Source organism: Camponotus floridanus, unplaced genomic scaffold (assembly GCF_003227725.1).
Source record: "Camponotus floridanus strain SB8 unplaced genomic scaffold, Cflo_v7.5 scaffold16, whole genome shotgun sequence".
Taxonomy (NCBI): domain Eukaryota; kingdom Metazoa; phylum Arthropoda; class Insecta; order Hymenoptera; family Formicidae; genus Camponotus; species Camponotus floridanus.
Window position 1 is genome coordinate 3,601,685 of NW_020229281.1, and position 18,661 is coordinate 3,620,345.

General features: G+C 31.6%; 3 protein-coding genes across 5 annotated transcripts; all 3 read right to left on the bottom strand.

Annotated features, from left to right (window-relative positions):
* Positions 1 to 482: 482 nt before the first annotated feature.
* LOC105248176 (odorant receptor 13a-like) lies at positions 483 to 3,043 on the bottom strand. Of its 2 annotated transcripts, none has more exons than XM_025407064.1 (6): positions 2,366 to 3,043; positions 1,837 to 2,173; positions 1,481 to 1,630; positions 1,225 to 1,338; positions 987 to 1,142; positions 483 to 812 (listed from the first exon to the last, which is right to left on the bottom strand). In XM_025407064.1, the coding sequence occupies exons 1-6, from the start codon at positions 2,635 to 2,637 to the stop codon at positions 762 to 764; spliced, it is 1,080 nt and encodes a 359-aa protein (XP_025262849.1). In that variant the 5' UTR covers positions 2,638 to 3,043; the 3' UTR covers positions 483 to 761. The 2 variants fall into 2 exon arrangements, with proteins under 2 accessions (XP_025262849.1, XP_011251116.3); XM_011252814.3 differs by having other exon boundaries at positions 1,400 to 1,630.
* A 730-nt stretch (positions 3,044 to 3,773) lies between these two features.
* On the bottom strand, positions 3,774 to 6,276 carry LOC105248177 (odorant receptor 4-like). The gene is made up of 6 exons (XM_011252815.3): positions 5,602 to 6,276; positions 5,088 to 5,424; positions 4,642 to 4,872; positions 4,464 to 4,577; positions 4,225 to 4,380; positions 3,774 to 4,017 (listed from the first exon to the last, which is right to left on the bottom strand). Exons 1-6 carry the CDS (start codon positions 5,871 to 5,873, stop codon positions 3,967 to 3,969), a joined length of 1,161 nt encoding a protein of 386 aa, XP_011251117.3. The 5' UTR covers positions 5,874 to 6,276; the 3' UTR covers positions 3,774 to 3,966.
* Positions 6,277 to 9,028: 2,752 nt separating this feature from the next.
* LOC105248179 (odorant receptor 22c-like) lies at positions 9,029 to 18,029 on the bottom strand. Of its 2 annotated transcripts, XM_025407053.1 has the most exons (10): positions 17,434 to 18,029; positions 16,889 to 17,225; positions 16,429 to 16,659; positions 16,247 to 16,360; positions 16,018 to 16,173; positions 13,161 to 13,391; positions 12,979 to 13,092; positions 12,720 to 12,875; positions 9,300 to 9,455; positions 9,029 to 9,119 (listed from the first exon to the last, which is right to left on the bottom strand). In XM_025407053.1, the coding sequence occupies exons 1-10, from the start codon at positions 17,679 to 17,681 to the stop codon at positions 9,069 to 9,071; spliced, it is 1,794 nt and encodes a 597-aa protein (XP_025262838.1). In that variant the 5' UTR covers positions 17,682 to 18,029; the 3' UTR covers positions 9,029 to 9,068. The 2 variants fall into 2 exon arrangements, with proteins under 2 accessions (XP_025262838.1, XP_025262839.1); XM_025407054.1 differs by lacking the exons at positions 9,029 to 9,119; positions 9,300 to 9,455 and adding an exon at positions 12,331 to 12,539.
* Positions 18,030 to 18,661: the final 632 nt, after the last annotated feature.

An 18,661-nucleotide genomic window follows, 5' to 3' on the forward strand; every position in this document is an offset into this window, starting at 1 on the left:
GCAATGCTACAGACTGAAGCACATGACGAAGAAGACGATCAACAAGCAATTTCTTCTCCTTATCATAAGGCGAGTATGTCGCTATATGATACTGTATGTAACTTTATTTTCACGTTTTTTTCATACTACACATCTATATAAATATATGTATAATCATAAGTTCCCAAAATTAAATAGAAAATATGTAGAAAAAATTTAGAAGAAATCTAGAAAAAATATCGTTATTGAATAGATAAATAATCATAATAATTTTTTATCTTATTACGCGATTAATTTCCGTATTGTATATAAAGAGAAAAAAGTAATATACAAGAAAAGTAATATACATATATATTTCATAATGGTGCTTGTATTGCATATATGTATATGTATACTTTGTATTTACTTCAAGAACAGAATCTTTTAAGATCTCAAGAACAGAGTATTTTAAGGTAAAATAATGCTTTAAATGACTAAATTAAATAATTTTATTTTGACTCTTATCAGGATTAGTGAAATACATTGATTAAAAGATCCCATTTAGATCAGTATTTATAACTCCCTTTTTATGCTCTGCGGGCAAAGTAAAGTTGTCAGAAGAATCGATGCTTTGGTAAACGATACTCCTGCTCATCTACATGCATACACTTGATGTAAAACCCCGTCGAGTCTCTGAATAGGAAAATTGTTAATCGTGTAAACAGCTGGCGGTAGGAAAAGAGTACTACATATATCCTTTTCTGCACGCGAGGTCGTAAGCGACGCGTAAAGTACGATATACTTCAATACATCGCGTGTAACACCGATACATATGACGCTGATGCTTTCACGATCTACAACATGATACATACGAGCAATTACGATATGCATGCATATTATGCAGTATGATCAAAGAACGTCACTCAATTGTCAAAACATCAATCATGATAAGAGTCTATCATACGTGTAAAAAATAGGATTTTAATAAATGATCTTATCATCTTAATCTTATCTTATTAAATTTTTACGTTTGCAAATTCTTGCAAAGAAAGATCCATAAACTTTCCAGCCGTGAGTGTCAAGTGCTTCTGCGATCTTACAATCATTAAAAGAATATTTCGATTCAAATTCGGATTTGATTCGTACCAAAGTGATTCATACGCCGCATCGCCGATCATTCTGCTCTGTAACAAAATGTAACAAATTTTTATCTTACAATTAATATAGCATCCGTAATATATTTTACAACGTGTATTGCATACTGACTTTTGTGCTGAGATATTCTCCGATGAAACAGAAGATAAATGCGTCTAAGCAGATGACAACATAAAATAAAATGGATTTCACTAATACTGCCGATCCTCCCGGGACACCTATTGACTAAAAATTTTGAAGTATACGTAAAGAGATTAAAATTACATTATATTTATAGAATACTCACAATCACAATAAGGAATCCTAAACAACAGATAACTAAAGTGTTTGAGACAAATTGTATTAGAGCAATGCTTGAATACAAGACCTCGATATCCTTGGAAAACGAGATGATTCTCTGATGACGAATGATCAAAGTCTTCATAATAGTTTCGGTAATATCTCGTTCAGTGTTCTTTTGTGTAATTTCACTCAACTTATGGCGCATTATATCGATCTGCCCACAGGCGTGAAGCACCTATAAATGTCACTGCTCGGTTTGATTTTACGCTTCATAAAAAACATGAAATATTCTACATAGCTTGCATTAGTTTATTTCACAGATTAAAAAAGAATAACTCATTAATTATTAGAATTTATTATTGTACTTGATATTGTTTAAAATTTCTTTCATAGTGTTATATCGCAGCTGTATTTCTTTGCAGAACGATTAAAAAGACTTACTAATATTATCAATAAGGAGTTTAATACGCCTGTTGTACTGGCCGCACTGATCTGATGAATAAACTGTGTAATTAAAACAATGATATATACCGATGTGCTCTTCATTTCAAAAGGTAATTCCATCTTGAGAATGAGCTCTCGAGCATCGGTCTGATTGTTACTATTATACCTAAGTAGAGTACCAGTAGCATAGAGGAACACTGATATCATGTACATGGTAATTATTAAGTTGGAGAACCGACGAGAGAGGTAAGCTATTCTGGTCATTGTGTACTCTTCGGAGACATCATGTCTCTTCCAATCTTCGACTATACGCGTTATGATTTCATTCAGCAGACTATAACATTTGAACAAACATTAAACAATATATAGAGAGACAATATGGATTATTTCGCGATATTATTACGAAGCAAAGTATTATATTATTACGAAGCAGATTATTAAGAAAATTATTTTTACAATTTACAAGAATATGAAGATCCAGGATTTGCTCGTTTTGCAAACCATACTTAGCTATGAGGAAACTTACTGAGCATTGCATGCGAAAATTATCAATTTAATTAATACAAGACTGTAAGCCAGAGTTATGCTCAATACGTCCATCAGAATAAAAAGATCCTCTTTGCCGAAATGCATGATTAAATATCGATACTGAAAAGTCTGAAACACCACCATTGAAGATATGTACAAAATTCGGCGCAAAATTGCGTACGACGTGTCCGGCCATACGCCGATTGCACGTAGACCAAATTCCACGGAGTGACACACGGTATTCGTCGAATCAATTTTTTCATTACTCATTAAACCGGAATAAATTCAATTTATGACACAAAGCACTAATCTTAGCGATTTCCGCTCTCTTGTCGATTTATGGACAAGGTTATAATAGAAGGTGGCAAGATTCGCATTAACCCAGATTTATCTACTTTGTACGATTGTCGAGATGTAATTTTATTTTGCACAGAAACTGAAATGCGATTGGACGTCGAATCTCGTAACGTCATTGATTAGAAGAGAAGCATCGAAACTTCTGGTTGCAGAATCGATATAGTCTTTTTCTAAATGTGACTGAACAGTCAGTCGAGAGGTCTGCGCGAGACTGTAAAATTTTCTGTAGATTCAGCACTCGAACTCCCACCCCAACCACAGACAACAAGTAAAGATCGTTCATTTCGTATTTCCCTCGCATAATTATTGCCATCTTGGAAGTCGCAATAAAAAATATAAAATGATATTTCTCCAATAGTTACAGCGATTGTAAAAAAAGAAAAACTCATGCAAAGACGTCCATGCATTCTATTGTGTACGTATCGCTCGGTTGCCATCTATCATTTGCATTAAAAATGTAAAGCGAACGTTCACTACTTTCATGTGGTAAAAGACTTGCGCTGCATTGAGCATTATAATTTTGTATAATTTAAATAGCACGATGGACGATACACGGTACTATATTGTATAAGTCATATTTAATTATCTATTGGGTTATTAGCTTCTTTTTCCTAAGAATCGATTTGAAACTTGGATTAAGTAGATTAATCACAATACGTTAGCAACCATCTTCTCTAAAATTAAAATTGCTTTGTGGCGAATGTAGCTTTGCATTACTTATATAATATTAATAAATCAAACATTATTTATTAAATATATGTTTGTTGTGCAATAGTTGAAAAATTAAACTGTAATTACGTAGAAAAAATTTTCTGGTAACGTAATGTAATATATTATATATGTAAGATAGGAAAAAAAGGAAATATACATATAGTATACGTATAATTAATTTTATATTATTCTTTCTATACATCTATATATGTATATATTTGTATATTTTTTTATTAATTTTCAAAAATCTTTCCAGATAATCTTAAAGTTTATAAGATAGATCTGATACTTTGAAATTAGATAAATAAATTTTAAGTCTATAATTAATTTGCTTTTATTTTGTTTATATTAGATTTGATAAAATACATCTTAATTCACAGAATTAAGTGTCTTATTTGATAGAAACGTGTGTTTCAGTAAACGATATTTTTGCTTGTCTATATATCTCTGACCAAGTGTAGTTGGCGGTAAAAAACTACTACATCCCTTTCTGCATGCGAGGCCATAAGCAACGCGTAATGTACATGTATTTTAATATATCGCATGTAACACCGATACATATGACGCTGATGCTTTTACAATCTACAACGTGATACGCACGAGCAATTACGTCCGATACATACATGAATATTATGTAATACATTAAAGAAAATATATAGATTAAAGAAAATAATTCAGTCAAAACGTCAATCATGATAAGAGTCTATCATACGCGTAAAAAATAGGATTTTAATCATCTTAAATAAAAAATAATCTTATTATCTTAATCTTATCTTATTAAATTCTTACGTTTGCAAATTCTTGCAAAGAAAGATCCATAAACTTTCCAGCCGTGAGTGTCAAGTGCTTCTGCGATCTTACAATCATTAGAAGGACATTCCGATTCAAATTTGGATTTGATTCGTACCAAAGTGATTCATACGCCGCATCGCCGATCATTCTGCTCTGTAACATAATGTAACAAATTTTCATTTTACAATTAGTATAGCATCCGTAGTATATATTTACAGCGTGTATTGCATACTGACTTTTGTGCTGAGATACTCTCCGACGAAACAGAAGATAAATGCGTCTAAGCAGATGACAACATAAAATAAAATAGATTTTACTAACACTGCCGATCCTCCCGGGACACCTATTGACTAAAAATTTTGAAGTATACGTAAAGAGATTAAAATTACATTATTATATTTACAGAATACTCACAATCACAATGAGGAATCCTAAACAACAGATAACTAAAGTGTTTGAAACGAATTGTATTAGAGCAATGCTTGAATACAGGACCTCGATATCCTTAGAAAACGAGATGATTCTCTGATGACGAATGATCAAAGTCTTCATAATAGTTTCGGTAATACCTCGTTCAATGTTCTTTTGTGTAATTGCACTCAACTTATGGCGCACTATATCGATCTGCCCACACGCGTGAAGCACCTATAAATGTCACTGTTCGATTCGTTTTTACGCCTCATAAAAAGCATGAAATATTCTACATAGCTTGCATTATTAGCTTATTTCTCGGATTAAAAAAGAATAACTCGTTAATTATTAGAATTTATTATTGTACTTGATATTGTTTAAAATTTCTTTCATAGTGTTATATCGTAGCTGTGTTTCCTTACAGAAACGACGATTATAAAAAAACTTACTAATATTATCAACAAGGAGTTTAACACGCCTGTTGTACTGGCCGCACTCATCTGATGAATAAACTGTGTAATTAAAACAATGATATATACCGATGTGCTCTTCATTTCAAAAGGTAATTCCATCTTGAGAATGAGCTCTCGAGCATCGGTCTGATTGTTACTATTATACCTAAGTAGAGTACCAGTAGCATAGAGGAACACTGATATCATGTACATGGTAATTATTAAGTTGGAGAACCGACGAGAGAGGTAAGCTATTCTGGTCATTGTGTACTCTTCGGAGACATCATGTCTCTTCCAATCTTCGACTATGCGCGTTATGATTTCATTCAGCAAACTATAAAATTTGAATAAACATTAAACAATATATAGAGAGACAATATGGATTATTTCGCGCGATTTTATTACGAATCAAAGCAGAGTATTAAGAAAGTTATATTTTTACAATTTACAAGAATATGAAGATCCAGGATCTGCTCGTTTGCAAACTGTACTTAGCTACGAGAAAGCTTACTGAGCGTTGAACGCGAAAACAATCAGCTTGAACAACAGAAGGCTATAAGCCAGAGTTGCGCTCAATACGTCCATCAGAATAAAAAGATCCTCTTTGCCGAAACGCATGATTAAATATCGATACTGAAAAATCTGAAACACTATCATTGAAGATATATACAAGATTCGGCGCAAAATTGCGTACGACGTGTCCGGCCATACGCCGATTGCACGTAGACCAAATTCCACGGAGTGACACACGGTATTCGTCGAATCAATTTTTTCATTACACATTAAACCGAAATAAATTCAACTTATAACAACACAATAGTACTAATCTCGGTTTTATCTTTTTTGTCGGTTTACGAACAAGATTATAGATGGATAATAGAAGGAGAGAAGACTCGCGCTAATCCAGATTTATCTGCTTTGTACGATCGTCGAAATGTAATTTTATTTTGCACAGAAACTAAAATGCAGTTGCACGTCGAATCTCGTAACGTCATTGATTAGAAGAAAAGCAACGAAACTTTTGGTTGCAGAGTGCTCGATATAGTCTTTTTCTAAATGTGACTGAACAGTCAGTCGAGAGGTCTGCGCGAGACTGTAAAATTTTCTGTAGATTCAACACTCGAACTCCCACTCCTACCACAGACGACCAGTAAAGATCGTTCATTTCGTATTTCCTTCGCATAATTATTGGAAGTCGCAATAAAAAATATAAAATGATATTTCTCCAATAGTTACAGCGATTGTAAAAAAAGAAAAACTCATGCGAAGACGTCCGTGCATTCTATTGTGTATCGCTCGGTTGCCATCTATCATTTGCATTAAAAATGTAAAGCAAACGTTCACTACTTTCATGTGCTAAAAGACTTGCGCTGTATTGAGCATTATAATTTTGTATAATTTAAATAGATGGATGATATACACGGTACTGTATTGTATAAGTCAAATTTAATTATCCATTGAGTTATTAGCATCTTTTTCCTAAGAATCGATTTGAAACTTGGATTAAGTAGATTAATCGCAATACGTTAGCAACTATCTTCTCTAAAATTAAAATTTCTTTGTGGCGAATATAGCTTTGCATTACTTAATATGATATTAATGAATCAATCATTATTTATTAAATATATGTTTGTTGTGCAATAGTTGAAAAATTAAACTGTAATTACGTAGAAAAAATTTTTTGGTAACGTAATGTAATATATTATATATGTAAGATAGGAAAAAAAGGAAATATACACATAGTATACGTATAATTAATTTTATATTATTCTTTCTATACATCTATATATGTATATATATATTTGTATATTTTTTTGATTAATTTTCAAAAATCTTTCCAGATATTCTTAAATTTTATAAGATAGATCTGATACTTTGAAATTAGATAAATAAATTTTAAGTTTATAATTAATTTGCTTTCATTTTGTTTATATTAGATTTGATAAAATACATCTTAATTCAGAGAATTAAGTGTCTTATTTGATAGAAACCTGTGTTTCAGTAAATGATATTTTTGCTTGTCTATATATCTCTGACCAAGTGTTGGCGGTAAAAAAGTACTACATCCTTTTCTGCATGCGAGGCCATAAGCAATGCGTAATGTACATGTATTTCAATATATCGCGTGTAACACCGATACATATGACGCTAATGTTTTTACAATCTACAATATGATACACACGAGCAATTATGTCCGATACATACGTGAATATTATGTAATACGATTAAAGAAAATAACTCAATCAAAACATCAATCATGATCAATCTACGCGCATAATCATACGTAAAAAGATATCTAGGTTTTTATAAACAATTTTATTATGTAACTAAATTCTTACGTTTGCGAATTGCTGCAAAGAAAGATCCACAAACTTTCCGGCCATTAGTTTTAGGTACTTTTGTGATCTCGCAATCATTAGAAAGACATTTCGATTTTGGTTTGGATTAAATTCATACCAAAGTGATTCATATGCTGTCGAATTCGCCGTTATTCATAAAATCAGAATAACTTATCAAGTTAGACTTATACTGTGTTATAATACGGTAGCACTAATATTAACTCGTTTTCTCTTTCTTGTTCATATATGTTATACGGATAAGGCTATAATACAGAAGGAAACAAGATTTGCGTTAATCAGGGATTATCTGCTTCGTATAGTTGTTACGACGTAACTTAATTATTTTGCACTGAAGCTGCAACGCGGTTGCACGTCCAATTTCATCCTAGATCATATTGGTTAGAAGATGAGTATCGTAACTTCCGGTCGTAGCATGCTTGATAATCGTAATCCAGTCGTGGGAGATATAATTAACCGAGAGATATAAAGAGACTAAAATTTTCTATGGATTAAGCACTTGAAGAATTGTCATCTTTGCCACAACCAATAGTAAAGATCGCTTATTATGTTTTTCCGTCGCGTAATTATCTCCATCTTGGAAGTCGCATAATGAAAAACTTATAAATCAATATCTCTTCTATGATTATAGCGATTGCAAGAAGAAGCAACCATGAAAAGACGTCCATGCATTTTTTCGAATATGCATCGTTCGGTGTCTGTCATTTATATTAAAATGCAAAGCAAACGTTCATTACCATGTGCTGAAAGATTTGCGCTGTACTGAGCATTATAATTCCGTATAATTCAAATAGCATGGTAAATAGATAAATACGGCTGAAACATAAGTTCAGGTAACAACGCTAAATCTAATTATCCATCATGATTTAGTATTAGTATCTTTTTGCTAAAAGACGAGAAACTTGGAATATTAATCACGATACGTTATCAATCAACTTCTCTAAAATTGAAATTTTTTTGCGGCCATAACCAAACGCGTATCATTTAATTAGACCAATCATTATTTTTTATTAAATAAAAATTAATATTAAATATATGTTTAATTATTATTAAATATATGTATCTGCTATATGCATAAAAATGATAATATGCATAAAATTGGAACTATAATTTTGTAGTCAAAATTTTTTCGTATCTAACGTTCTTTCTCCTATCTCTTTACATTACCTATGAAAGAAACGTTAGATACATTATCTATGTAAGAGATAGGAGAAAGAAACAATACATATAATTAATTTTATATAATACTTTCTATACATTTATACATGTATATATACATATATATTTACATATATATTTTTAATATTATTTTTCAAAAATCTTCCTAAATATATTCAATCAATAAAATGGCACTTTGACATTAGATAACTAGATTAAATCGATAATCAAATGTTTTAATTTTAATTTTATCAAATTTGATAAAAGACACCCCTATTCAAAATATCAAGTATTATTATTTTATGGAAACTTGTATGTGTTTCGGTAATATTATATATATATACATATATCTGTTTGTCTATACATGTCTCTAACTAACAAAATCGTGTAAAAATAGTTGGCGGTAGAAGAATACTACATCCCTCTCTGCACGCGAGGCCGTGCGTGTAATGCACAATATATTTCAATACATCGCGTGTAACACAGACACATATGACGCAGACGCTTTCACAATCTACAACATGATACATATGAACAATTACGACCGACATATATGAATATTATGCAGCATGATCGAAGAATGTAACTCAGTTGTCAAAATATTAATCATGTTAAGAGCCTACGCGCACAATCATACGCGTAAAAAGATATCCAGGTTTTTATAAATAATTTTATTATCTGATTAAATTCTTACGTTTGTAAATTGCTGCAAAGAAAGATCCATAAATTTTCCAGCTGTAAGTTGTAAGTGCTTCTGCGATCTTACAATCATTATAAGGACATTCCTATTCAGATTCGGATTCGATTCGTACCAAAGCGATTCATACGCTGCGTTGCCAATCATTCTGCTCTATAACATATAACATATATAAATTAATAAATAAATAAAAGATAATAAATTTTCATCATAGAACATCATCTGATATACTTTATGTTATACAACATATGTTATATACTGACTTTTGTGCTCAGATATTCACCGGTAAAACAAAATACAAATGCATCTAAGCAGATCATAATATAAAATACCAAGGATTTCAGTAACACTGTTGTTCCATCTGGAACACCGATTGACTAAAACTCTTGAAATAGATCTTGTTTATTGAAAAAAACGATTAAAATTTTGTTACTGCAAAATACTCACAACCACGATAATAAATCCTAGACAACATATAATCAAAGTATTTGAGAAGAGTTCTATAAACGCAATGCCTGAGAAAAGACTCTCGATGTTCTTAGAAAGCAAGATAATTTTCTGATGACGAATGATCAGTTTCTTTATGATACTTTCAGTAATATTTTGCTTGATATTCTTCCTCGTAATTTCGTGCAATTTTCGTTGTACTATATCGATCTGTCCACAAACGTGAAGCACCTAAATGTCACAATGTATTTGATTCAATTTTATATCTTAAGATATATCTTATATCATAAGATAGATGGAAGTTCTCTGCATAGTTTCAATTATTAGTTTATATCTCAGATTCAAAAAGAAATAATGTATTAAAGTTAAAATATATCTATTATTTAATTTTCATCAAGATTTTTCTCTTTAATATCATATTTCAATTATCTTATTTTGTGTACAGTCGTTTAAAAATTATAGAAATATTCTTACTAATGTTATTAGCAAGGAGTTTAATATGCCCGTGGTACTAGCTGCGCTCGTCTGATAAACAAACAGTATAACTAGAACAACAATATATACTGATGTGCTCTTGATTTCGAAAGGCAACTCCATTTTAAAAATGAGCTCCCGAGCATCGGTCTGATTGCCAATCTTATATCTAAGTACAGTACTGGTAGCGTAGCAGAACACTGTCATCGCGTACAAGGTGATTATCAAGTTAGATATCCGACGAGAGACGTAAGCGATTCTGATCATTATGCTTTCTTCAAAGGTATCGTGCCTCTTCCAGTCCTCCACCACGTGCGTTATGATTTCATTCAGCAGACTATAATATTTACAAAAATATTTAATGATATCAAACGGCAACATGGATTATTTAGCCAAATATCATTCCAAATCAAAGTGAAATTTTTGCATATTAGAAATTATATTTTTATAATTTCGAACTTTTTTTAAATGTAAAATATAATATCCCGAAATCTGCTTGTTTTCCAAATTTTACTTAGCTGAAAGAAAACTTACTGAGCATTAAACATGAAAATTATCAGCTTGATGAACAGAAGACTGTAAATCAGAGTTCCGCTCAATACGTCCATCAAGATGAAAAGGTCATTTTCGTTAAAATGCATGATCAAGTATCGATACTGAAAACTCTGAAATACTATAATCGAGGATATACATAAGATTCGACGCAAAATTGCGTATGACGTGTCCGGCCATACGCCGATTGCACGCAGACCAAATTCCACCGACTGACACACAGTACTCATCGAGTCTATCTCGTTATTTACAGGATCAGAATAACGTGTCGTAAGTTAGATTTATGACGGTTGCATTAAAATTAACTCGGTTTTCTTTCTCTTGAGAATGTATATATTATATATATGACTAGGACTATAATACAAGAGGACACAAGATTCGCGGTAGCCAGGAATTATCTATTTCGTACAGTTGTTACTACCTAATTTAAGTATTTTGTTGTGAAACTACAGCACGGTTGAACGTCCAGTCTCATATAAAGTTATCGATTAAAAAATGAGCGTCACAATGTGCTTGATAGTTGTAATTCAGTCTGAAGTGAATATAGTCGGTCAAAAGGTCTAAACAAGACTATAAAATTTTTTTTGTAGATTAAACTTTTGAATATCTTCTACCTTACCAGAGCTGACGGTAAATATCAAGAATCGTTTATTATATTTCCGATGCATAATTATTTTTATCTTGGAAACCGCATAATAAAAAACTTATAAATTAATATCTCTTCAATAATTAAAGCGATTGCAAAAAAGTAGCTATAAGAAGACATCCATGCATTCAGCCGTGTGTGCATCGCTCGGTCGCTGTCTGTCATTTGCATTAAAAATGCAAAGCAAACGTTCACTGCCATGTGCTGAAAGACTTGCGTTATATTGAGCATTATAATTCTGTATAATTCAAATAACACGGTGAACAGATGAACACGGACGAAACATAAGTTCAGGTAACGTTAAGACTAAATCTAATTATCCATCATGATTAGTAATATCTTTTTGCTAAAAGACGAGAAACTTAGAATATTAATCGCGATACGTTATCAACTTCTCTAAAACTAAAATTTTTTCGCGGCCATAACCAAACGCATATCATTTAATTAGACCATATCATTATTTGTTATCATTATTTGTTATTACTATTAAATATAAATTATTATTAAATAAATATAAAATATTATTAAAATATTATTAAATATAAATTAATATTAAATATATGTTTAATTATTATTAAATATATGTGCCTGCTATATGCATAAAATTGGAACTGTAATTTCGTAGCTAAAATTTTTTTGTATCTAACGTTTCTTTCTGCTATGTCTTACATTACATATGTAAGAGATACAAGAAAGAAACAATATATATAATTAATTTTATATAATATTTTTTATACATTTTTTAATATATGTATATATACATATTTTTAATATTACTTTACAAAAATTTTCCTAAACATATTCAATCAATAAATGACACTTTGACATTAGATGACTAGATTAAGTCGATAATCAAATGCTTTAATTTTGATTTTATCAGATTTAATAAAAGACACCTCGATTCAAAATATCAAGTATTATTATTTTATGGAAACTTGTATGTGCTTCGGTAATCTATATATCTGTTTGTTTATACATATCTCTTACTAACAAAATCGTGTGCGGTAAAATACTACATCCCTCTCTGCACGCGAGGCCGTAAGCGTGCGTGTAATGCACAATATATTTCAATACATCGCGTGTAACACAGACACATATGACGCAGACGCTTTCACAATCTACAACATGATACATACGATCGACATATATGAATATTATGCAGCATGATCAAAGAATGTAACTCAGTTGTCAAAATATTAATCATGTTAAGAGCCTATGCGCACATGCGTAAAAAGATATCTAAGTTTTTATAAATAACTTTATTTATAAATAACTTTATTATCTAATTAAATTCTTACGTTTGTAAATTGCTGCAAAGAAAGATCCACAAACTTTCCAGCCGTGAGTTGCAAGTGCTTCTGTGATCTTACAATCATTAGAAGGACATTCTTATTCAGACTCGGATTCGATTCGTACCAAAGCGATTCATACGCTGCGTTGCCAATCATTCTGCTCTATAACACATAACATATATAAATTAATAAATACATAAATGATAATAAATTTTCATTGTAGAACATCATTCGATATATTTTACGACATATGTTATATACTGACTTTTATGCTGAGATATTCTCCGGTAAAACAAAATACGAATGCATCTAAGCAGACCATAATATAAAATACCAAGGATTTCAGTAACACTGTTGTTCCACCTGGAACACCAATTGACTAAAACTCTTGAAATAGATCTTGTATATTGAAAAAAGATTAAAATTTCGTCATTGCAAAATACTCACAACCACGATGATAAATCCTAGACAACAGATAATCAAAGTATTTGAGAAGAGTTCTATAAACGCGATGCTTGAAAAGAGACCCTCGATATTCTTAGAAAACAAAATAATTTTCTGATGACGAATGATCAGTTTCTTCATGATACTTTCAGTAATATTTTGCTTGATATTCTTCCCCATAATTTCGTGCAATTTTCGTTGCACTATATCGATCTGTCCACAAACGTGAAGCACCTAAATGTCACAATGTATTTGGTTCAATTTTATATCTCATAAGATACATGGAAATTCTCTACATAGCTTCTATTATCAGTTTATATCTCAGATTCAAAAAAAATTAATGTATTAAAGTTAAAATATATCTGTTACTTAATTTCTATCAAGATTTTTCTCTTTAATATCATATTTTAACTATCTTATTTTATATACTCGTTTAAAAATTATAGAAACATTCTTACTAGTGTTATTAATAAGGAGTTTAACATGCCCGCGGTACTAGCTGCGCTCGTCTGATAAACAAACTGTGTAATTAGAACAATAATATATACTGATGTGCTCTTGATTTCGAAAGGCAACTCCATTCTAAAAATGAGCTCCCGAGCATCGGTCTGATTGCTAATCTTATATCTAAGTACAGTACTGGTAGCGTAGCAGAACACTGTCATCGCGTACAAGGTGATTATCAAGTTAGATATTCGACGGGAAACGCAAGCGATTCTGGTCATTATGTTTTCTTCAGAAATATCGTGTCTCTTCCAGTCCTCGACTATGTGTGTTATAATTTGATTCAGCAAACTATAATATTTGCAGAAATATTTAAGGATATAAAACGGCAACATGGATTATTTAAACAAATATCATTCAAAGTATAACAAATATAAATCAAAGTAGAAAATTCATGTATATTAAAAATTATATTTTTATAATTTCTAACTCTCTTCAAATGTAAAATATGATATCCCAAAATCTACTAGTTTTCCAAATCTTATTTATAATTAGAAAGAAAACTTACTGAGCATTAAACGTGAAAATTATCAGCTTGATAAACAGAAGGCTGTACGTCAAAGTTCCGCTCAATACGTCCATCAAAATAAAAAGGTCATCTTCGTTAAAATGCATGATCAAGTATCGATACTGAAAACTCTGAAATACTATAATCGAGGATATACATAAGATTCGACGCAAAATTGCGTATGACGTGTCCGGCCATACGCCGATTGCACGCAGACCAAATTCCACCGACTGACACACAGTACTCATCGAGTCTATTTCGTTACTTACAGAACCAGAATAACGTGTCGTAAGTTAGATTTCTGACAGTTGCATTAAAATTAATTCGTTTTCCTCTCTCTTGAGAGTGTATATATTATATGACTAAGACTATAATACAGGAGGACACAAGATTCGCGGTAGCCAGGAATTATCTACTTCGTACAGTTGTTACTACCTAACTTAAGTATTTTGAAACTACAGCACGGTTGAATGTCCAATCTCATATAAGATTATCGGTTAAAAAATGAGCGTTGGTCACAATATGCTTGATAGTTGTAATTCAGTCCGAAGTGAATATAGTCAGTCAAAAGGTCTAAACAAGACTGTAAAATTTTCTGTAAATTAAACTTTCGAATGTCTTCTACCTTACCAGAGCTGATGGTAATATCAGTTAAGAATCGTTTATTATATTTCCGATGCATAATTATTTTCATCTTGGAAACCGCATAATAAGAAACTTATAATTTAATATCTCTTCAATAATTAAAGCGATTGCAAAAAAATAGCCATAAGAAGACATTCATGCATTCTGCCGTGTGTGCATCGCTCGGTCGCGGTCTGTCATTTGCATTAAAAATGCAAAGTTCATTACCATGTGTTCAAAGATCGCGCTGTACTCGATATTATAATTCCGTATAATTCAAAAAGCACGACAGACGATACATATAATACAGAAACTGTACAGTAACTTAATGCTAACTTTAATTATTCATTTGGTTATTTGCATCTTTTTTCTAAATGATGATTAGAAACTTGGAGAATTAATCGATACGTTATCAATCAATTTCTCTAAAATTATAGTTTCCTTGCTGCGACAGCTGAATGGTTTCGTATCATTCAACTATTATTTGTCAAATATAATGAATTGTGTGCAATGCAAAAAGAGTAAAAGCATAATTTCATAGAGAATTTTCTCGTAACGTAATGTAATACATTATATATATAATAGGATAGAAGTGGGGAAAATGCAAGATATATTTTATATAATACTTTTTATACACGTATGTATATTTATTCATATATTTTTGTATATTTTTCTTATCATATTTCAAAAATCTCTTTCAAATTATTTCAAATTTTATAAGATAAAATGGCACATTGACATTAAATAATTAAATTTAATCGATAATTAAATCTATATTGATTTTAATCGATATTTTACCAGGTTTTGGCAAAGAGAATTCAATATCTTTTTTATTGAAAATTGATGCGTTTTAATAAACGACATCTTTGTTCGTCTATATGTATCTCTGACTATGAAAGTTATATAAATTGTTGGCGGTAGTAAAAGAGTACTATATCCCTTTGCACGCGAAACCGTAAGCGGCGCGTAATGCATGATGTACTTCAATACATTGCGTGTAACACCGACACATATGACGCTGATGCTTTTACAATCTACAACATGATATATACGAGCGCAATTACGGTAGACAGTAGACATACACGAATATCACGCACCAGAGAAAGTCATTCAGTTGTCAAAACATCAATCATAATAAGTGCCCACACGCATACAATTATATGTGGAAAAAAATGGCTAGATTCTCATAATCATAAAAAATTCATTATCTAAATAAATACTTACGTTGGCAAATTGCTGCAAAGAAAGATCCACAAACTTTCCAGCCGTGAGTTGCAAGTGCTTCTGCGATCTCATAATCATTAGAAGAACATTCCGATGCTGATTAAGATTTGAATCGTACCAAAGTGAATTATATGCCGCGTCACCGATCAATCTGCTCTGTAACAAAACGAAAAAAAGTGTCCATCATACATCAGCATCGGACATTTTGCAGCGCATATTGTATACTGACCTTTGTACTGAGATATTCTCCGACGAAACAAAATATAAATGCGTCTAAGTTGATCGCAATGTAAAATAACACGGATTTTACTAATACTGTTGTTCCATTCGGGACACTGATTGACTAGAAATTTTGAAATATATCTCGTTTATTGAACAAAGATTAAAGTATCGTTATTACAGAATACTCACAACCACAATGAGAAATCCTAGACAACAGATAACCAGAATGTTTGAGACAAATTGTACTAGTGCGATGTTTGAAAAGATTCTCTCGATATTTTTAAAAAACGAGATAATCTTCTGATGACGAATGATCAACGTCTTCATGATATTTTCAGTGATACCTCGTTCAATATTCGTCTGCGTGATTTCGCTCAACTTTTGTTGTACTATATTGATCTGTCCACAGGTGTGAAGCACCTATATGTCACGCGATATGCGTTTTATTTTAAGTCTTATAAGAAACATGGAAATTTCTCCCATAACTGGTATCTTTGATTTATTTTTCAGATTAAAATAAATAATGCATTAATTATTAATATGTATCTATTACTTTTGATTAAAATTTTTCTTATTGGTGGTATATTATAGCTGACATCGTATCGATTTTTTTGCGTAGGAACATCGATAAATTATTGAAAAAACTTACTAGTGTTATCAGCAAGGAGTTTATCACGCCCTCCGTACTGGCCGCGCTCGTCTGATGAACAAATTGAATAACTAGAACAGCGATATATACTGATGTGCTCTTCATTTCGAAAGGCAATTCCATCTTAAGAATGAGCTCTCGAGTATCGGTCTGATTAGTACTCTTATACCTAAGCACAGTACTGGTAGCGTAGAGAAACACCGTCATCGCGTACATGATGATTATCAAGTTCGACAACCGACGAGAGATATAAGCTATTCTGGTCATTGTGTATTCTTCGGAGACATCGCGTTCCTTCCAATCTTCGACTATATGCGCTATGATTTCACTCAGCAGACTATAATATTATATTTAAAAAAATAATATTACATTTGAATGACATATAAAAAAATGGCATAGATTATTTAGCCAATTATCAAAGTAGCATGTACAATTTTTGAATATAAGAGGATATATTTTTATAATTTACAATCTCAGGTCTAGAATATGAAGCTATCTGCTTGTTTTCCAAAACTCCTACTCTACTTAACTGCGATAAAACTTACTGAGCATTGAATGCGAAAATTATCAACTTAATTAACAGAAGGCTGTAAGCCACAGTTCCGCTCAATACGTCCATCAGGATATAAAGATCCTCTTCCTCGAAATGCATGAACAAGTATTGATACTGAAAAGTCTGAAACACTGCCATCGAGGAAATGCACAAAATTCGGCGCAAAATTGCATATGACGTGTCCGGCCATACGCCGATTGCGCGCAGACCGAACTCTGTGGACTGACATATGCTATTCATGGAACCTATCTCGTTATTTATCAAATCGGAATTAATTAAACTACACGATAACACAAATTTTAATCTAGTTTCCTCTCTCTTGTCAGTTTACATTATATGAATAAGACTATAATGCAGAAGGAGACAAGACTCGCGCTACCTCGGGATTATCTACTCCGTATATTACGATGTAAATCGAGTATTTAGCACTGAAGCTAAACGCGAATGCACGTCCAATCTCGTAAAGTCATCGGTCAGAAGAAGAATTCGAAACTTTCGGTCGCAACATGCTTGATAGCCTTGAGTTGATCGCGGAATATAGTCAATCGAGAGGTCTAAGAAAGACTGTAAAATTCTCTACGAATTCAACATTCGAGTAATCCCCACCTCTGCCATCAGTCAACCAGTAAGAATCGCTTACGTATTTCCTTCGTGTAATTATTTCCATCTTGGACGTTGCAAAAAAAAATTAAACCGACATCTCACTGATGATTATAGCAATTGCAAAAAAAAAACACGCATGGACGTTCATGAATTTTCTTTTGCGCGCATCGCTCAGTCGCAGTCTGTCATTTGCATTAAAAATGCAAGGAAAACGTTCGCCAGCATGTGAAAGACTTGCGCTGTATTTTTACGCTGTATTGTACTTGGCATTATAATTCCGTATAATTCAAATTATACACAGTTAAATATCGTAAATATAAAAACCAACTGTAATTATTTATAGTGATTAGCCGGATCTTTCTCTTAAAAGAGACTAGAAAAATTAATCCCGATATGTTACCAATCATGAAATTTTTCTTTAAAATTAATTTCTTTGAGACGACAACTATACGTCTGCATCATTTAACAATGAACCAAACATTATTTGTTAAATATATGGTTTGTTGTATAATGTAAAAAAATATAATTGTAATGTCATAGGCAATATTTTCTTATATCGTAACAAATATAAGATTATAAAAAATATGAGAGAGAGGCAATGTATACAATTAATTTTA